Source organism: Mustela erminea, chromosome 3 (assembly GCF_009829155.1).
Source record: "Mustela erminea isolate mMusErm1 chromosome 3, mMusErm1.Pri, whole genome shotgun sequence".
Lineage (NCBI taxonomy): Eukaryota > Metazoa > Chordata > Mammalia > Carnivora > Mustelidae > Mustela > Mustela erminea.
In genome coordinates, this window is record NC_045616.1 from 46,816,566 (window position 1) to 46,838,715 (window position 22,150).

At 38.0% G+C, this 22,150-nt stretch overlaps 1 protein-coding gene across 8 annotated transcripts in view; it reads left to right on the forward strand.

The window, feature by feature from the left end:
- The window catches only part of MCTP1 (multiple C2 and transmembrane domain containing 1), a 520,392-nt gene that overhangs the window by 492,951 nt on the left and 5,291 nt on the right, over positions 1 to 22,150 (forward strand). For 7 of the 8 annotated variants that reach the window (XM_032335735.1, XM_032335734.1, XM_032335733.1 and 4 more), the window contains 2 exons: positions 11,093 to 11,202; positions 15,194 to 15,303. The exons of the other annotated variant lie outside the window; for it this stretch is intronic. In XM_032335735.1, coding sequence (XP_032191626.1) covers positions 11,093 to 11,202; positions 15,194 to 15,303 — 220 coding nt within the window. The remainder of the gene's footprint in view (positions 1 to 11,092; positions 11,203 to 15,193; positions 15,304 to 22,150) is intronic. 8 annotated transcript variants of the gene reach the window in all.

Consider the following 22,150-nt stretch of genomic DNA (forward strand, 5'->3'; position numbering starts at 1 on the left):
TGACTCCTGGGGTCACTCGCCCGCACACGCACCTGTTGTGAGTCTCTTCATTGCCCTTTTCACTTTCTGCTAATTTTTCTTTATTTATATGTTTGTGTGGTGCTGTTTCCAGAGCCTAGAATAGTGTCTGATACATAAGTGGCACTCGGTGAATATTTATTAAATAAATGAATAAGAAGAGTGGACTGGGTTTTGGCTATACCAAACATTACTTAAATGGGGAGGTGATTGAATGATAATCAGACTTCTATAAAATCCAAGAAAAAGAAAGGAGTATGAGAGAAAGAGAAGAAAATTAGGCAAAAATGGAAAATGTTACCCTTTGGCAAGGGAGATAATTAGTAGGGAAAACAAAACATATTTATTTTTTATATCCACTAATGTGCCAGTTGCTTTATATACATGATTTCATTCTGTTCCCACATCTGCACTATCGGGGAGAGACATTATCTTCCATTTCACTGTTGGGAAAACTAAGCATCTGAGAGGTGAACTTATACAAGATCACAAGGCTGTAAAATGTACAACAGGATTCAAGCCCACAGTGTGTCGGGTAGGACCAGCCCAGGAAAGTACATCATAGCTTCTATCTTTGCCCGTCCTACATCTAGTTTAAATGCACAAGACTTAAATGCAGATATGTAAACCATTTCTGAACCACTTATTTTATCTTATTAAACCCCATGGCCATCCCCGGGAAGGAATTTGAGATATTTTTGCAACTCGATTCCCGAGTTTTTCTTGCCTTTCCTACTCCCTCTGCCTCCTCGCTCAATGACTCGAAAGGCAGACCAGGAGTCATACCACTAAGTAAATAAAAATATTGCCCTCAGCTCTGGAAAATGGGCCACCGACATTTTCTTCCAGGTTGACCTCAGAATGAGCCTGTTTTAGTGATTTAGTCTGTAGTAAGGAAGGGGTTCAGGGGATAGGCCCACTCCATATATCAGCAGCCTCCCATAGAGCATGAAGTTGTTATTCAGGTATGTGCTACATATGGCATCAATAGAGAAAGATGGCCCAGTTTCCTTCAAAGTCACCAGGCCTTTATTTGTACCATTGCCTCTGTTTTGTCGGATTTCATTGAAGAGCCCCATTCTCTTCATAATGGGGACAAGCGAGTTTTCAGTCTTGTCCTTGATTTCCTATATTATGCCAAGGTCTGAAGATGGTGGGTGATGTTATACTACACAGGGTATAGGGAAACTGAGGGAGAAAAGCCCAAAATGGTCGAGCAAATCATTTTTTCCAACTTATAATTTCCCTTGTTTGGGTGAGCCAAGTATTTTAACATGACTCTGACATTGCTTTTTCCCTGAGCCATTCTGAAGGTTTCTCCCTATCCCCAGACATCGTGCTCTCAGAACCCTGATAACTTACAGCAAACAAACAAATCATGGAAATTAAATAGCAATAAAACTGTTGTTGGATTCATATAAAAAATATTATCCAGTATTTAAATGGCTATTATTTACAGAAACTTGGCAATTGTACCATACAAATAATGAAATTGATTCCAGTTACAGTCCATCTTTGTTTGGAAAGGAAATACCAGTAGTGTTTGAAAAATGGATTATTAAAGACCTTGGTTTGCTGAAGGTGGCTCATATGTTCTATTTGCTAACACAGCATCTTGTTGGGGGAAAAAAAATAATAAGAACAGCTTTTCCCTACCCCAGATTATTTTCACTGGAGATCTTTAGAGCAGGAAATAAAAAACAGCTAATGGTTCATGGGGCATGTGGAATTAGTTTAAGCAAAGCTGAGCCCTGGTCTTGCTGACCGCCTCCTCTTTCCTGTGCTGTTTTGTCTATACTGGCCTTCGAGTATGTCAACAAATCTCTTTTAAACTCAGATGGGAAAGAAAGGATGGTGATTCTCTCTGTTTCGGTAAGGGTGTAATTTGCAACAGATGTGCTTTTTCAGAAAGGTACAAGTTTGTCTTGTAAAATATTTGTAAAGAAAAATAGCCTCCGGATTTCACAAAGTAATCCTTGCTTGGTTTTGGAGATGTCACAAAGAGCATTGTTTTTATAATACTAATATAATTCTTTTCTCACACAATTTGATTATAACTCAAGATTAGTGTTTGAGAAGAGCCAAGTTTAAATATCTAAAACAGTGTAGTGAAGAAATACCATATGTGACTTGATGGCTTTTAGACAGTGACCTGAAGGGAGCCCGATTTCAGTCGGGAGACATGGGTTAAAGTCCTAGGGACACTTTTTAACAAAAAATGAGACTGTTAACTTCTCCAAACCTCAGTTTGTTTATCTGTAAAATGGTGGAATTCACTTACCCCTGCCATCCAAGTGGGAAGATATATTTAAAATGCTTACTAAACCATAAAGTCCTAGATAAAGGTAAAGGAGTATTTTCATAACAAATCTACTCAAGAAAAAAATATTTGTGGGTTCCACACCTTTATGTATACGCCCTTTTGTATACATAATAAAAGGAAACTTTAAATTATTATCAAGAGCTGTACTAGTAGGTAGATCAGCACAAAAGCTTGTGCTGTTTAAGATGAAGTAATAAATTCTGACTCTGATTGAGCCATGAAGCTTGTTGAAGAGCTAATCACTGATTCTCAGGGAAATTTTACCTGCATAAACACCGACAGATAAAAATCACATGATGGAAAAAGGCATGTGTCCTGCACGGGTATGACTAGCTTTGGCCTTTGGAGGATGCATAACTTTCAGTGGGGAGGATATACTGTAGACCAGTGAACTTTCTGCTAATTTTTCAAATCTGCTGTCTTCAATGAGAACAGATATGGCTGCAGTCACCAGAGGGGAGTGAGCACAGAATGGGATAGAAGTCTGAGTTGGGATGGTAGACCACTGGGCTTCAGTTTCCATGTAGAGGGAATGAAAACCGTAATACCCTTCATCCTCGTGTGACTGTTGTAAGAACTGTGCAGGGTGATCTGTTTAAGATAATCTATGGTTATATTAGATAATTTGTACAAACACAGGATTCTTGAAACGTATCATAAATAAGTAGGGAGAAAATCCTGTCATCTTCATGAAGATTTAATACAATTTAACGTTCGGAAGTTTCATAGTATTTTGTCAGGTTCTTCAAATGGGTAATAGTATTAATGACTTACATGTATTGAGCACTTCTTGTGTTCCAGACATGAGTGGTAAAGGCTTTAAGTGGATTAAATTCATTTAATTCTATAACCGTCACAAAAGTAGGTTCTATCATTATCCCCATTTTACAGATGAAGGTCAGTAAATTGCTCACAAGCACATAGCTAAGGAAATACTGGAGGCAGGATTTGAACCAGGCTTAACAGTGGAGCCAGTTAGAAATTTAATCATCTTCTAAATCAGATTGGGGGCGAGTAGAATAAAAGAGAGCTCACAGCTTCTCTAAATTCTCAGCTTGCCTTCACATCTCTGCATTTGAATTCCAACCTTCCTGAAACACACATTTGAAAATAAACGATTTGACAAGATAGTTTTTTTTTTGTTTTGTTTTGTTTTGTTTTTTAAACACACTCATGGACACCCAACTTTTTCATTACAAGTTAAGGTAAAGACAAAGTAGCCCAGCATTTGCTGTTTGGATTCAGAAACAAGCAGGGTGTTTCTGTTCCCTGTTGTCACGGAACCTCTCACCAGGGAGCCCACACATGGAGCAGGAGAAATCCAAGCCACCAGCCAGCTCCTCACGTTAGCTTTCAAATGGCTATGAGGGGCAGAAGCGATTCCACAGCCCTTATCTTCTCGGTAAAATGGCTTGTTTGTTTGGAACCATAAGGGATTTTAGGACTCATTTTATTTAACAGGGTTTTTTTGGGGTGGGGGAAAGGGGTTGGGGGTGGTGTTTGTTTTGTGTTTCCGTATTTCACAAGGTCTAAGGACAAGGCCTGGGCCACAGTAATCCTGAGCGTGCTTTCGTGTTTTCAAAACCTTTCCACGGTCTGTTGGTTTTGACCTTGCTGGAAAACCTTGTGAGGCCTACAGATTCTTCTCTCAAAACCTGTGTTGTACTCTTCTGGGTGAAAGGATCCCTCGTCGTGTATTTTCCCGTCAGGTTCCTTGGGAACAGCAACCTCACAGTTTCTGATGTGGCTCCCGTCAAGGTTAGCCTGGAGCCAGGCCTTCTGGCCCTTTCACTGGGGAGTTCGTCTGAAAACGGAACTTCCCACGGGACCAGAGCCTGAGATGGGATGATCTATAAAGCCACTCTCTGGAAAGTGCACTTCCTGCCTGCTGGCAAGGAGATTAAGTCAAAGGTTTTGATATTGATATATGGTCCTAATCTTTTAAGAGCTTTCAAGCACTAGCAGGACAGTTACAAGGAGTTTTCTTAAATCATTAGGAAGAGGGAGCTTTGCAAGTCCCTTAGGTCCTGCTGATGAGCCGTTGGAGTAGCAAGCAGTTGGGGTCCAGGCAAGTCTCCCTCCTGACCACAGGTACACACGCATTCCTGGGTGCGTTCTGTAAGATTTATTTACATTGGTGTGGAATGGAATTGAAACATGGACGTACAGACTTTGACAAATATTTTGATTGTTTAATTAGAAATTAACACAGTCGACAGATTGTGCTTTGGTTTTAGGTCAGTTTTGTTGATAATCGAAGATCTTTCACTTCCTTTCTTCAGGTTTGCCCCAGAGCTCTTGGTCCACATGCTCCAGCTTCCTTCAGGGCCTTGAGGCGCCTCGGAGTCCCTCTTCTTCTTTCTCTTGCCCTGTCTCCTCCTCTCTTCTTTTTCTCCCCTCTGCTATCTTCTCTCTTCCTTTTCTTTCCTTCCTGGCTTTCGTCATAATTCTTAGGAGCGCCAGTTGCCATTTTTAAAATGCCTTTTGTTTACATTGCCTCGCCCAGAGGCCATTTCTCTCCAAATTTGTTACTTTACAGTCACTTTTATAGATCCATGCCAAAGGTAGAACATTAAACAAACACAGCGAGGCTCCACTAAATGCAATTAAAAGTTGCACTGTAGAAAATGAATACTGAAAAGCCCAGCGTTACCAAGCAAAAAAATTAAGACCAGGTAAATGCTCATTCGGCAGAAAAACATGTGCGGAGTCAGCAGAAGGGGGCGGGGGGAGATCTTCTCAGTGTAACTTTATAAAGAATCTACCATCATTTTCAAAAATGAAATTTGACAAGTTAACACTAAGTCCTCTGGGGCATAACTAAACATGCAGAAAAAGGCTGCATATTTTGGGGGAATTCTGCCTAATATTTCAAAGTTTTGTTTTTAATATAAGCAAAAATAGATAAACATAATTTGAATTCTTTTAATAAGAAACTATGTCCATAATTTTACTACTACTACTACTACTACTACTACTACTAATTATAGACGGTTTATTTGTACCAGGCATTGTACTAAGAGCTCTATGTGTCTTACTTAATTTGGTCTGCTTTATAACTCTGAAATGTAAATGTTCTAGAGATCTGTTTACTTTTTAAGAGAAAAATATTCTGTCTTAAATGGTGTACATCTGTCCTCTTAACCTTAAATATTATCTCAGAATCCTTTAATGTCTCAATGGAGGGTTCTTTTTCTTAAGGTTAATATGAGGAGAAGAACCAAGGAGTTAAGTAACCTGGGTGAGATTTGATATCCTAAGAACTGAGTAAGATTGGAGATACGATTCAGTAGTCAAGGGTCTCTGGTACTTGCCAAGCTGCTGTGAGAGTTTCAGTATTCTGAGAGATGTATTTTCTCGATCTGAAAAAGAAAGGAATATTGGCACAGAGAAAATATTTCATCACTTTGTGTGCCTTTATTCAATCTCTAGCTCCTATCTAATATATTTTCCATATGTTAGAAGTATAGCTCTGAGAGGAGTTTGTTTTGCAAGGCATTTTACTGAATGAACCAAACAAGTTGTACACAAAAACCATCTTTAGCATAAAAAATAAATCACATGAAACATAGACATATTCCAAACACAATTGTACACTCTGTGCTATTCAAGACTATATTTACTCACAGAAGAGCTACAGTCAATAGTACACTGTAACAATTATGTCTCAGAGCAAATATCAATCTTACCGCTTATGGTTTTTCAGAGGTTACATATCAAGGCTTTAAAGGAAAAGCAAAATTATAATCAAGAATAGGTCTTTGGGGTGGAAAATCTGGGTGCTTCCTTCAGGAAATAATAAAGTGATCATATGCCCTGGTCTGCTGGTCAGTTCTGCTTTATGCTTCTCCTGGCCTAAGAGCTTCCTTGCATCCTTTTATCCCTCCTCCCTTGCATTCTTAAGACATTCTCTCACTCTAGAAAGTAACAGAAATATTAATTCCAGAACAAATATTTTGAGTCAATATATTCTACATACTTGTGATCGATACAATACAGGTGTCCAACAGACCCCTTTTGTATCATGTCAACAGGGCTGACGGTGACTACTTCGGCAAGGCCCCTAAGTAGCATTTGTCACTGGAGTGGGATGAAGCCAGGTGCCCGAGGAACCCAGCCACACAATACATAGCCCCTGACACCTATCACTTTGAGATCTTGTTCCCATTCAGAACAGAACCAATGAATGGGGTACTTGTCATTTGGGTTTGAAAGTCAATGGACAGGATTTTCTAGATATGGAAGGTACTCCTACTGATTCCTTAGAACCTTAGTTTTTCCTAAATATTTCAAAGCGGGGAGGTAGATAGTTCTTTGGAAAAATCCAGTTAACTTTCTGTCGTGATATGTGATTGTAAAATAGCTGAATATGAAAGAATCACTGTGTTTCAAGTTTGCAGTTATTGATGTTTTGTGGACTATTTAAAACATAATAAGATTTTTAAAAATTATATAGAGCCATTAGAAAAAGTTGTATGATATAAATCTCACATGTTCTCAGATTTATAGTTATAGCTCTTTTTTATGGGTATTTTTTTTTTTTACATCTTCAAAAGAAACCTTAATAATGCATTAAAAAAAAAAAAAACACCCAGTGTCACTACCAAGCCTTTGGATGATTAACTACCCTATGATATTTCTTTCATCCAAGCTGGTTTATAAAGGAAAGCAAAAACGACAATAAAAGAAATGTACCAATTTATTCTCTACTAATAAAGTATTGAACATTAGTGAAAAAAGTGTGAAATATTGGAATGCAACACAGAGCAATTCCATTACCCATTGCAGTTTTGGGTCATATACTATATATAAAGAGTAATTACTTCATTGGTTGGGGACCACAGTGGAGGAATATAGGATTTGATGAAAGAGATTTTAAAATAAAAATTTTATCCCAAAGCATTTGCTTTTCAAAACTTTGTCAACATTACAGACCATCTTATTTTGGTTTTTGGTGTTTGGGGGTGAGGGGCTGGGTAGTGGAGTAGGAGTACAAAAGAAATAGAAAATTAAGAGTGAGCAAATTTTTAAAATTCCTTAGCCAGTAATTGAACATCATCAGCACATAGATTTTAAAGTATCTACTAAAGGGACGCCTGGGTGGCTCAGTGGGTTAAGCCACTGTCTTCGGCTCGGGTCATGATCCCAGGGTCCTGGGATCGAGCCCCAAATCAGGTTCTCTGCTCAGCAGGGAGCCTGCTTCCTCCTCTCTCTCTGCCTGCCTCTCTGCCTGCTTGTCATCTCTCTCTGTCAAATAAATAAATAAAATCTTTAAAAAAAAATAAAGTATCTACTAAAAATAGTTTTTGTAGATGCCTTCAGTGACACACCTTACTAACAAATATCTTGTATTTAATATTCACATACTGGCTTATTGACATTACATCTGGTGATTTCTACTGTTAAATTAAGTTTCCAGATTTTATTATCTTGCTGATTGTGGTGCCTACAATGTAAGTTTCCAAATGTTCAAGTCTGTTGTTCTTGTTGATCATGCAGGGATTCTGGGTAGGAATGGAAAGCTTCCTGGGTAGGACGGGAAGGTAACTTGGTATATTATGGAAAGAATAGACCTAGAGTTGGCCTGTCATAGTCCTAATCCAAGCTGTCACTTTTCTCAGATCCTATGTTTCTTCTTCTGGAGAGTACAGAAAAATAACTACATTTTAGGATGGTTGTGAAGACGAAATGAGCCACGTGAAATGCACGTTATAATGCTTAATGAGTGTTTATATGCTGCTTTCTAAAAATAATTTAAAATAGGCTTTTATACAAAAATATAAGAAAGAGATAGATAAACCACCTAATATGATCGAGTACTAGTTTCCTTCAATAATAATATTGGAGAAAATCAGGGAAATGATCTGGTTACAAAAATGAAACTTGTTAATTGCAAATAATTATTTATATTATAGGAAGGTATGAAGAAAAAAATAAACTTCCATTACCTTTACTATTTTGACACACTTTCTTCATTCATTTTCTAGTCTACCCATTTTAAAAAAAGGTAGGTTATACCCCATCTCACTTTTACACCACCCCCCTGCAGTTTCTATTCGATCATAAGGATTTTTGTTGTCATTAATTATTCTCTTTAAATAATACTTTGTAATTTCATTATAGTATGTCAGCTGTACATACCATAATTAATTCTACCCAACATGTCAGTGATTTTTTTTGTTATTATAAGCAAAATTGCAGTAATAGTTTTTTCAGATGTTTATTGAATATATTGAAAATCCCATCTCTTGATTTGCCATATTTGTTGCAAGTTTTTCCTATCACCTTTATAAATTTATAAGTTTTGACACTGTAACTTTTTTATTTTACGTAACTCCTGCTATCAATATTTTTCCTTTGTGACTCCCTTCATTTTGTTTAAAAAGTTATTTCCTATTCCAAGGTCACTAGATAACTTACCTATATTTTCTTCTGTTTTTATAATTCATCTTTAGTTTTTTTGCTTTTTAATAAGCCTAGAATGTATTTGGGGCTATGTATTTAAGGTAGATCTGAGGTAGAATTGGGCTACCTCGAATAGATCTGAGAGTCTATTTAGGTAGGATTTAACATAATTTTCTGCAAATAGTTAACACAAGTACCCAGTAACATACTACGTTCATCTGTATGGTGGATTTATGATGGTGCTTTATCATAAAACAAGCTCTCTTTAAATGTTCATCTTTCATATTTTAATTACTTAAATATCTGGTACAATAAGTGCTTTCTCATTATTTTGTTTTGCAAAAATTTCTTGGCTATAGCTCTCAATTTATTTTTCCAAACAAATTTATCAAATTCTCCCCGTTTCACTGCACTCCAAACACATTAGGATTTGCTTGAAAATGCACTAAACCTGTATGTTCAACAGAAGAATACATTCTTTTAATAATCAGCGTTCCAGTGCAGAGACACCATATCTCTATTTCCTTAATGTAGATTCTGTACATTTCTTATTAAGGCTGTGCTTAAGTGAATCTAGATTTTATTGCTATTGTGAAAAATGTTTTTTCACATGATCATTTCAAACTGGTAAGACAGTATTCTCAATGAATTTTGATTGCATAACCAGCCCCCGTCAAGTCCAGCTTGATTTATTCTGTATGCAGAAAAATATCTGTTAAGAGCACTTTACTTCATAGACATAAATGAATTTAGCCCATGCTTGGGAGAGAAGACACTGAAGGCCATGGAGATGATTAGAACAGACCAGCTTTATAATTAGGGAAGAACAGAAGGAGGCACTGGATATCCTTTTTTTTTCCCCCTAAGTGTACAACTGCATAGGTGAAATTAATGCACTTTGTTTTATTGCTGGGGAGGGAAAAAAAAGACAAGAAATTGATGCATTCATGTCCATAATGACAAGTGAAGGGTGACTTCTGGAGACAGCAGGGACCCTGAGAGTACATAATTGTTCTGTATACTCTGAGCCTTCGCATCTCCTGTACCTCATTGTCTGACAGTCCAACTTTTATAAGCAAGATGAATAATGTTGACAGTTGTCTCCCATGAGAATTATATTTAAAATGAAGACTCTAAGTAACTTCTACCTAAAGGTCATGTTTAGAACTGGCCTCCATGTCTTCAGTCCCACTGTACCCTGTTCTTGGAGGCTGTGCATCCACCTGTCACTCACTTGCCCTTGGTTTCCAAGGTGGCAGGATGCCACGCCCAGCCATGCCCACAGTGCACAAAGTGCTTTAGACTTTTCTCAAGTGAAAGTCAGTATGTAAATGTGCAACATGACGACATTATTATTCTAGCTTTCTGGCTGCTTTCAGCAAGCACTGACTGCCACATGAGGTCTCAAGTGTTCTGGCACAGTGTGGAAGTGTTCAAAAGAAGTTAAAGTAATGAAATTGGATCTACATTTCCATAGAGATTCAAGCTGGCATGGAGGAATGGAGTCATGGAATCAGGGTTGGATGGTCTCCACCAAACAGCCTAGGCAAGTGCCTGTGATGCCAGGCTACTAAGCAGAAATTTCAATCGTGAAAGGCCACCACTATTTCTTCCTCTGGGTCTAAAATTACAGAATGTGCATATTTCCCCCAGGCTCACACCATTCTCTGGGTGCTTTATACTCAATCCCACCCACCCATTCCCTGGAGCACACCAGCTTTGCTTAAATCCAGGACAAGTTTTAAAATGAAGAACTAAGGACCAAGGGAGAAAAATGGTTCGTTAGAATCCTAAAATAGCCTATGCTATTCTATCAACTATGTGACTGTTACACTGAAGAGGTGGGCCAGGCTTACCCTGTATCTGATCTTCCTAAACTACTATTTAGGAAGTGTCTATTTAACGGATTTCAGTTGACCTGGTCTTTTCTTTTTTTTCCTTCCTTTCTTTTCTTTTTTTCTTTTTCAGCTTTCATTGCTCACAGATATTCCAGATTTGGTCATTCCAAGACCTACGCCTTCACATGCTTCCCCACTCCCCAACTCTGGCTAAAATGTCGCTGTTCATCAGGGCAATATCATCAGAATCTTGAGTCTGGTACTTTGCAGCCACCTCTATATTGGCAGAGGTCCATGATGCTGTGTGCCCTTTCTCCTCCATCTCCCTTTTTATCCTGAAATTTTCATGGGTTCCGAGTGTGTGTGTGTGTGTGTGAATACACACACACACAGACACAGATGAACTTTATTTAGGTTTAAAAATGTGAGAGGGACAATTCAAGAATTCAAGCACTGAAGAATACCTTTACTCACACAGAATCTCTCTTTTTTCTTAATTGTATTTTAGGACAGTGAAAAAAAGGGATTTATAAATAAAATCTATGCCATCCAGGAGGTTTGTATCAGTGTCCAGAACATCCTAGATGAAGTGGCTTCCTTTGGCGAAAGGATAAAGAAGTGAGTGAGTGATGCTGACATGTGAGCCCTGGCCTTCTGTGGGACGGAGTGTCCATTTGTTTTTCAGAGGGTGAAATGCCACATTGTTTTTGGCAGGGGAGACTCCTTCTGGGTGATCTATTGCTCTGTTTCTTCATTATTTACTTTGTTTCTGTCAGTCTTTGGTTTTATGAAAAGTTCTGTCAATTTGCTTCCTGAAATTTAGAACATATTGGTTGGAAAGAAGTCCTACTTGTAGCTTTGAAGAAATAACACCGTCCTAAATTTTAGCACATTTCCAAGTGAAAGACTTTGTTCTTAAATGGAATATGAAATCGTGATACGAAAAAAATAAACCAAGCTAGATGAGAATTTCAGGTAATCAAGACATATCTTCATTTTATTACTGGTTGTCTTACACGGTCATTGAGGAATTCTTAAATTTTTTTTTTAATCCTATTTTATGTAGCATCCTGCAAAATTTTTCAAATTTATGTATTTAAATAGTTGAAAATCATAGTTACAGATGAACTAAAGTAACGCACTTTTAATAATTTAAAAAAAGGAATCCCCTTTCCTAATTTAAAATATAGCTTCACTAAAAGCTAATGTAAAATTAAGAATACAAGAATATTCTTAAGAATATTTTTTATGAGTATAATTATAGTCTTAATTTTGCATTACTTGTATTTTACCTGAAATAACATTATTTACTAATGAACTTTAAAAAACTGTAAATTCAATACGGTGGATTTGCAAGTATTGATGATCCATTAAAAATATATTGAGGCCCCATACTACTAAAGTATGTGAAAATGGGCTACATAATGATTGCTAAACAGTCAATTCAAGACAGGTGCTATATATCCGGATAAGCCTACATATTCTTTGTTTAACGTATCAATTCATTGTTTATTATTTATATTATTCTTCACCAATTGTTCCACAGATTTGAATCTTTGGGCATACACATTTAAAAGGAGTAAATTATTTAAACTGAAGGTGTGAGACACTCACCTGATGCTTTTCATGTGTCAGGGAATAATGCATTTTACTTTGTATAATTTTAAATATATTTCCACATATGCATAGGTGCTGAGTTTCCATTTTTTAAATATCATATTAGAACAGCCTCCCTCTCACTCCAAATGTACAGCAGCCCTCAGTCTCAGACTTCTGAACACTGATTTCTACATCTTTTTTTCTTCTTCCTCTCCATGTTATTTCCATTTCTAAGAATGTTCCTTTGTTCTGTACACCCTATCTACTGGAGCATTGTGTGAAGTCCTAAATAGGGCATTTCCCTTTTGAGTGTTGTCCTTTCTCTGAGGTACACTGTGTGTGTTGATACCTGATGTAAGTTATCTCATTTATATCATAAGATGCTGGGTCAGCGCAGAGGTCAGACAAATTTATGCCTGAGAAAAAGAAGCTTCTTCATAAGCTTCTTTCTGGGTAGTAGGGGACTTCAGGTGCTTGATCGGAAGACATTATAGCCAGTTGAAGGATATGGCCAGAACCTGGCTGTGGAGCAGCCCTGGGAAAAACTGAGTTTTACAGAAGCTTCCACAGGTATAGACAGAGGTATAGGTATAGGGTGAGGTATAGAAACATGAATAGAGTCCACTGAGTCTTACAGGACCCATCTTTTATGCCCATCTTTTATATTTTAAAATATTAAAATAGAGAAAGTCTCCTGGGGTCGCATGAGATTAAAATGCATCTATCCAGAAAGCAAATTCAGAAGCAATCATTAACTACAAAGTGAAAAGCCTCTATAATTACATTTTGTTACTAAATAATCATTCCAGAACTTTCTTGAATTGCATCTTTTTTGGGGGAAGATCATAGTCTAGATTTAGTTTTCATGATGCACTGTGGAAAGAGAAAAGGGGTCTTCTCTTCTGACACACTGGTAAGGATTCCTTGCCATTTATCCTTCTAAGAGGAAAGAGCAGAACACAAGGAGCCCTTCAAGGAGGCTGCCCCCCAAAAAAGAAAATAAAAGGGTTTTCTGACTGAGGAGCCAGTGCCCTTGCACAGTGAGGAGTGTTGATGGATGGCTCTGAGCTGAGCCCCAAGGAAAGCAAGCAGACCCACAGCCTTCTGTTTCTCCACAAGTGTCCGTGAAGGAAGGAAGGCATGATCCTTTCTCAGGTGTCAGTTAAACAGGGCACTCACTCTAGCCATGGGAGGAAAAAGACAAAGAGAAAAGCTAGTCCCCAAGAGTTACCGAAAACAAGACAACGAGACTGATCTAATTTGGGCTCTTTTATTAGGAAAAATAGTTTTAGAGAACACTGGACCTTAGGCAGACACAAAAGGCAAGCTATATGCCCACAAAGCTAAGGATTCACTCCTAGGTGTTAAGCTGAAGCAAAATATAGGAAGAAAATCTCTTAATCATCCTTTACTGGATCAAAAATGGCCCAGGACAAACCCCACCCCAGGTGCATATAACATACATGACCAGGAAATGAGAGAAAATTAAAAATATTCACATTTATCCATTTCACATATAATTTCACAATTTCTTGAGGTGTTTCTGGGCCCCTGTCACGGCAATAGACTCCCAGAGTTGACTTAGCTCTAAAAATTTCGCTTCGATTCATGTGTTACCATCTCTACCAGTCTGCCTCGAAACAATAAAAGTTGTCCTCATTTTTAAACAGGGAAGGTGAGGTATATAGCAAGATTGATTTCTCTAAAGTCATATGGCAGAATCTAGGCTTTGAATGGAGATTGGATACTTTCTTCACTCTTTTCATTAAATTGTGCTAAAGTGTCCCTCAGCGGTGGTTGTTAGGTCCTGCTCAGAGGCTGATTGTTGAGGCAACAGGATGCCCATTAGACGTTAACAGTTATATACCCAACACTGACGACTCCATGCAATGCTTCTGTTTTATTATTTTGACATCCCCTCGTAAAAACTAGGAGATTCACTACAGAATTTCTAAACAAACCCCCCTAAATGATTACAGTCTTTCCATGTTCCATTTCCCTGATTTTCTACATCCTTTTTTTTTTTAACCTTCTCTCTCATTTTTCTTTTTGTCCCACTATGTTCCTTCCCGTCTTTAGTAGTCTCTTTTGGTAACTTCCCCCACTTCTGTTCACTGATCCTATTTTCGTTCTTTGTTCTGATGTTCTCTCCCTGTCGACAGGCAGTCTTGCCGCCTTCCCTGACCCGCTGCATTTCCCATCATCTGCAGTATGGGAAGGCTGCGCCCCATGAGCCAGGCCCTGCTCTAACCCACTTGGCCAGCTTACACTCCATTTTCACAGTCTTTCCAACACATCCACCATGTGCTCTCCTTCACCAGAAATAACACAGGGAGAACAGTAGTCAATACTGACTTTATTTCTTAATTATCTCCTTATTTCTGGAAAGGCTAATGATGGCAGGTGAATTTTTACAAGGCTGACAACTCTGTTCCCCCTTCCCAACCTCTAGATCCATTTGAAACGTAACTAAAGCGAAAAGGGAGTATTCCTCAAAGGAATTCTAAACCAGGGAGGATTTACACAACAGTGCAAGAGTCAGGTCTACAGATAGTTGCTGACATTTCATTTCCAGTGTCTGGAATCCAGTGTGAGTTGACAGAAGAAAACGATGTCAGGCCCAGGGGCATTCTCCTCTATGAAAAGTGGGAAAAGACAAGATTGGCTACTTGTTCTCGAAGTAGAAAAACACATTAAAAAAATTTTTTTTTTATAACCACATAAGGAGTCCCCCAACTAGTGCAACTTCAGACGCTGAAGTCACCTGGGACCATCTGGAAGGGTTGGAGGCAAGACTTGCTTGCGTGGGCCCTGCTTTCGTGAAACTCAGCACATTGTGACTCACCTGTGTCCTCTGATAGGCTCACTACAATCGCCTTCTGTTCGAGAGAGAAATGCAGTCTTACTTGATCCCTCGTCCAGAGTCTGAGTCAGAACCACATTTATTTTAACCTTTGTTTGAAAAGAGTATGAAGTGCTCCGATTGCTGATGTGTTAATTTCTCATTCAGTACTTTCAACTGGACTGTCCCATTCTTAAGCTGGCTGGCCATTGTAGCCTTCTGTGTGTTCACAGTCATCCTGTACTTCATTCCACTGAGATACATTGTCCTTGTCTGGGGTAAGTAAAGCCTTTTTTTTTTTTTTTTTTAACTGTCTTAGATATTCCAGGAACAAACTATTTTTAAGGGATGAGTTATACTGTCGGTAGTTCCCTGTATTTATGATCATGAAGCTACTCCATGATGAAAAGAGACAGGTCAGTTAAAAATCACAACAGGATAAAGATTTAGGTCTACTTACAAAATGCATTTCTCTTATCTGGCACCATAGGCTCCATCATCCTGTAAACATGTAGTTGTGCAGATTCTTCATATATCAAAGTGTAGCTTTGCCTAGATATCATTCTGATTTATTTTCACCACTTATACGAAAACAGAGGCATTTCGATCCATATGCTGCATTTAGGACAATATGCTTTTGTGCTGTGGTACTTTATCTTGTGGAAGCGTCTGTAAACATGGGACTATATACGGCCGCCTGTTAAAGAGGTCACCTTTAGGATGCAGGAAAAGGGTCCCTGGCCCTGACAGGCTGCTTAGGAATAAGAAACCTGCTTTATGTGTATTAAACAAAAGCGCTTCTGCAAGAACCCACGTTAAAGGTGCTATTTTCCTGTCCTAGTTTTTAATGCCCTTAAGCTGCATGCCAACCGTTCCTACGGCCCTGGATGGCACTTCGATGATAGTTTCAGGACTCTTCATCGTTTTAGGGTTTCTACTCCTTATCTGAGAGAATCCGTGCCCTGAGAAAAATGGTCAGTCTCTACAGTGCACTCACATATAAAACTACATTAATGATATAATTAAACAAGACTGGGGAGACAAAGGATTCTCTACTTACCTCTGGCCTGCACACACTTAAGACTGCTAAACATATACAAAATGCAAAGGACCAAAATGGGTATGGATTCCAGAAAACACATGTTTACACTAAATGCAAAAAGATCAAAAGGAATGTTTTGTGGTTTTCTTTTTAAGACTTAGAAAGAAAAGTGACAAAGAGGTCTGAGATCCCCACACCCTCTGGTCTTAAGACTCCTTTCTCCCTATTCTTTTTGGTCTGTCCTGCCAGATCCTCAGTAAGCTCTCTTACCCTTCACCGTCACTCTGCTTACCTTTACAGCTTGGATAGGGAGGAGAGGGTGGGGGAATGATGGTTTTTTCCCCTTGTTATAATTTAAACAATTTCAAATAAGATAGTACTTGCACTACACAGGGAGAACAGAAAGAGGCCTTTCTTCCTCTGTCTGTTCAAGCCCTCATCTTTCATTCCTTCCTTTGATATATAAAACAGATGCTGTTTTCTTGAAGGAATTAGGGTAGGGCATGAGGTGTGGCAGTTTATTATCTCTAACCTTCTTAGGGTCAGATCTGCCATCTCGGTTGTGATAGGTGATGACTCTCGGTTTGGCTTCCCAGCTCTCTCAGAAACTGGAACCCATGGCAGACATCTGGCTTGGTAACCTGGGGTGGCCTCACTGGCTTCGTCTTCCACGTAATTCTTAGAGAATGTGTTTGGGCCTCTTGTTTCATCAAATGAAATAAAACAAGAACAGTATTTCTGTAGTGTTAGGTGATTGCTGAAATGTTAACTGGAAATTTAAGACATGGGTCTCACATGGGGAGACGGACCAAAATCAAGAATGCAAAAGAAAGTTTATTCTGCTGAACTTCCTGAAGAAGAGCCAAGATGTTCTAAGTTATGGCCCAGTTTTTCCAAGTTTGTTGACTTCCCATAAAGCTGTTAATTTATTTCGTAGATACGAATATGTTGGTCATTTATTAAGTGCAAGATAAATTTTGAAGAGTAGACTTATCCCATTGAAATTCTCTCTTATGGAATACGCAGAATAGGTACTTCTGGTTTTTTATACATTGTTTTGACATTTCTAGCTCATTAAGTTTTTTTGGTTCTATAATAGCTCTAATTTCACCTGCAGTTATCCTTCAACCACATGTACTCTTCAGGTACTATAGAGGATTAACTGTTGAATAATTTAGTATGGGTAGATGGCTCATCTGTAATGGTTCTTGACTGTTCTATTCCAAAAGTGATCTAAGTAAATCAATCACAGCATCTTTTGCAAGCATTACATTTAAATTTTGTGTAATTTAAAAGGAAATTGCTTCCTGAAAATCTCAATGCCAGAGCTGTAGAAATGGAAACATTTCATGCCCCTACCCGGCCCCCCGCCCCCACTGTGAGAACTTTTAAGATCTACTCTCTTAGCAACTTTAGGAAATGCAATGTAATATTATTAACTAGAATCATGCTGCACATGACATCTCATCACTTCTTTTGTAGCTGAAGATGTGTAGCTCTCACCCATTCTCCCCCATCCTTCCATCCTCCCACCGCCAGCCCCTGGTAACTACCAATCTGGATCTATGAGATTGGCTTATTATTTTTTTTAAATTCCACACACAAGTAAGGTCTTCAGGTGTTTGTCTTAGACTCATTACAGTTAGCGTAATGCTCTCAAGGCCCACCTATGCTGTTGCAAATGGCAAGATTTCCTTGCTTTTTATGGTTGCCAGCCCACTGTGTATATATACACCCTAGTTCCTTTATCCACTCATGTGTCAGTGGACGCTGAGGTTGTTTCTGTGTCTGGATATTAGAAACAGTGCTGCAGTGGGCATGGGCCAGGAAAGTGTATTTTTGAGTTTGTGTTTTTCTTTTCTTTGGATAAATATCCAGAAAAGGAATTGCAAGAACATAGGGAAGTTCCATTTTTCTTTCATTTAGGACTGTCCATTGTTTTTCATAGTGCACCGGGTTACACTTTCACCAATAGTGGAAGAGCATTGCCATTTCTCTACATGTCTGCCAATACTTGTATTCCTTGCCTTTTTGATAACAGCCATTCTAACAGGTGTGAGGTGATATCTCAAAGTGTTCTTGATTTGCAGTCCCCTGATAATTAGTGATGTTGAGCATCTTTTCACATCCCGTGTGGCCATCCGTAGGTCTTATTTGGAAAAATGTCTATTTAGATCCTCTGCCTGTTTAAGTGGATTGTGTTTTTGTTTTTGCTAGTGAGTTGTATTGTTCTTTATGTATTTTGGATATTAGCCCACAGCAGAGGTAAGATTTGCAAATATCGTCTCCCATTCAGCAGGCTGCTTTTCATTTTATTGATGGTTTGCTTTGCTGTGCAGAAGGTTTTTAGTAGTGTGGTCTTGTTTATTTTTACTTTTCTTGTTTTTGCTTTTTGGAGTCAAATCTAAAATGTTGCCAAGACCAATGTCAGGAAGCTTACTGCCTTTATTTTCTTCTTGGTAGTTTTATGGCTTCTGGTCTTACATTCAAATCTCTAATCCATTTTGAGTTAATTTTTGGATATGAGGTAGTAGTCCATTTTCATTCTTTTGCATGTGGTTGTCCAGTTTTCCAACACCACTTATGACACTGTTCTTCCTCCATTGTATAGTCTTATTTTGTCATAAATTTATTGATCATATATGTGTGGGTTTAATTCCACACTTTCTATTCTGTTCCATTGATCCATGTGTCTGTTTTTAAGGCCAGTATCATACTGTGATAACAGGGAATGTAATGCCTCTGGCTTTGTGGTTCTTTCTCAAGATTGCTTTGGTTGTTTGGGATCATTTGTGGTTCCACATAAATTTTAGGTTGGTTTGCTCTACTCCTGTGAAAAATGCCATTGAAATTTTGGTAAGGATTGCATTGCATCTGTAGGCTACTTTTGGGCAGTATGAAACATTTTAACATGATTCTTCCTATTCATGAACATGGACTATCTTCCCATTTATGTGTGTTGTCTTTAATTTCTTTATGTCTTACAGTTTTCAGTGTATAGGTCTTTCACTTCCTTCTTTAAATTTATTCATAGGTATTTTTTTTGATTCGATTATGAATGGTACTGTTCTTAATTTCTCTGATAGCTCATTATTAGTGTATAGAAACAAAAAAAGATTTTTATTGATTTTGTATCCTTGGTTTGCAAATTGGCCCTCAAACAAAAAGTGCATAGACTGAAGAAAGAGGCAGACCATTTCAGACTGGTAGGTGGCAGATTTAATATACAAGGGAACTCACTTATGAGGCTTGTTTTGGGTGGCTACAGGCAAGTAAATCTCCACCTCTGCCCACCAAAATCTAAAAGTTTACATAGAATAATTAACTGGGCTCAGTCCCATAAACTGTTCAGCTGCTCTTAATAACACCTTACTCTTTCAAGGCTACATCCTTGGAGCAGTTCCCACTGTGGGAACTGTGGGCAGAAGATATATTTCAAAACCCAAAGTGTGAGAAGCCACTAATTGTCAGAGTTCAGCAACCAGGTCAACCATAGGTGATATCCTCTCCAATCTTCTCCATTACCTCTTCCCTCAAATCCTGAAGCTTCATTGAATTCACTCATTCCTTTGTGTATGGGTGTATAATCTTTAGACTTTTCTACATGTAACATGTCATTTGCACATATTCCATTTTTCTTTCCAATTTGTGTGTTTTTATTTCTTTTTCTTGCCTGATTGCTCAGGCTAGGAATTCCAGGACTCTGTTGAATAAAAATGGTGAGAGTGGACATACTTATCTTGTTGCTGAACTTATGTTAAAAGCCTTCAGCTTTTCACCACCAAGTATGATGTTAGCTATGGGCTGTCATATATGGCCTTTATTATATTGAGGTATGTTCCCTATGTATCCACTTTGTGGAGCGTTTTTATCACCAGTGGATGTTGAATTTTGTCAAATGCTTTTCTGCATCTATTGAGATGATCATCTGATTTTTATCCTTCATTTTCGTAACATGGTGTTATCACACTGATTGATTTGCAAATGATGTACCATCCTTGCATCCCTGGAATAAATCTAAACTAACTGTGGTGAACAAGACTTTTAATTATTCAATGCAGTTTACTAATATTTTGTTGAGGATTTTTTCACTTCTGTTCATCAGAGATATTGGCTTGTATTTGTGTGTGTGTATGTGTGTGTGTGTCTGTGTGTGTGTGGTGTCCTTGTCTAGTTTTGGAAAGAGAGTAATGCTGGCCTCATAAAATGAGTTTGGAAATGTTCCCTCCTCTTCTAGTTTTTGGAAGAGTAAGAAAAATTGCTCTTCTTTGAGTGTTTGGTAGAATTCACCAGTGAAGCTGTCTGGTCGTGTTTGTTGGGAGGTTTTTGATTACTGATTCAGCTGCCTTCCTGGTAATCAGTCTGAATAGAAATTTTCTATTTCTTCATGATTCAGTCTTAGGAGATTGTATATATCTAGTAACTTAACCATTTCTTTTAGGTTTCCATTCGTTGGCATGTAATTGTTCATATTAGTCTCTTAGGATCCTTTACACTTCTGTGGTTTCAGGTTTATCATATCCTCTCTTTCAGTTCTGATTTTATTTGAATCTTTTTTTCTCGGCAAGTCTCTAGCTAAAGGTTTGCCATTTACTCATTTTTTTCCTACGAATCAGCTCTGAACTTTATTATTCTGTTCCTTCTATAACTTTGGGTTTTGTTTATTGTTCCTTTTTTAGTTCTTTGAAATAAAAAGTTAGGTTGACTTTTTTTTCATCGAGGTAGGCATTTATTGGTATAAAGTTACCTTATAGAACTGCTTTGGTTGTACTCCATACATATTGGTAAGTTGTATTTCTGTTTTCATTTTTCTCAAGGTATTCTTTTATTTCTTCATTAATGCATTGGTTTTAGTAGCATGTTATTCAGTCTCCCCAGACTAGTGCATTTTCCAGTTTTCTTCTTGTAATTGATTTCTAGATTCCTTCCATTGTGTTGAAAAGATGCAGGATATGATTTCAGTCTTCTTTATTGAGACCTATTTTGTGGCTTCACATATGAGCTGTCCTAGAGAATGCTTTTGTTTTTGTTTTAAAGATTTTATTTATTTATTTGACAGAGAGAGAGAGAGAGAGAGAGAGAGAGAGATCACAAGTGGGCAGAGCAGCAGGCAGAGATAGAGGGGGAAGCAGGTTCCCTGTTGAGCAGAGAGCCCCATGCAGGGCTTGATCCCAGGACCCTGAGATCATGACTTCAGCCAAAGGCAGAGGCTTAACCCACTGAGCCACCCAGGTGCCCCTGTCCTAGAGAATGTTCTATGTGCACTTGGGAAAGAATTTATAGTCTCCTGCTTTTGGATAGAATGTTCTATCAATGTCTGTTAGGTCCATATGGTCTAACATGTCATTTAAGGCTGATGTTTCCTTATTGGTTTTCTGCCTTGATGATCTAGGTGGTGATGTGAAGTTTTAAAGTACTCTAGTATTATATTGCTATTTCTCCCTTTGTGTCTTTTAATATTTCAGGTGTTCCTGTGTTGGCTGTATAAATATTATAAAATATTACATCCTTTTGCTGGGTTGGCCCCTTTATCATTATGTAATACCTTTCTTAGTCTCTTATTACAGTTTTTGTTTGTCCAATGTAAGCATAGCTACCTACTCAAGCTTGCTTTTAGTTTTCATATGCATGGAGTAGGTTTTTCCATTCCTTCACTTTCAGTCTGTGTGTCTTTGCATCTGAAGTGCATCTCTTCTAGGCAGTATAGACAGACAGGTGGATAGGTCTTGCTTTTTTATACATTCAGCCATCTGATACTTTTGACTAGAGAATTTATCTTATTTAAACTAATTACTGATAGGTAGGTACCTATTGGCATTTTGTTAATGTTTTCTGTTTTGTAGTTCCTGTGTTCCTTTCTTCTTTTGTGATTTGATGACTTTCCTCGCTGGTGTGCTTTGACTGCTTTATTATCTTTTGTGTATCTAGATTAGGTTTTTGCCTTGCAGTTACCAGGAGGCTTACATATTAGAACTTGTAATAGTCCATTTTAAGTTGTTAACAATGTAACTCTGGTTGTGTTCTCAAGCTCTACGCTTTAACTCTTCACCCCCATGTTCTGTTTTTGAGGTTACATTTAACAT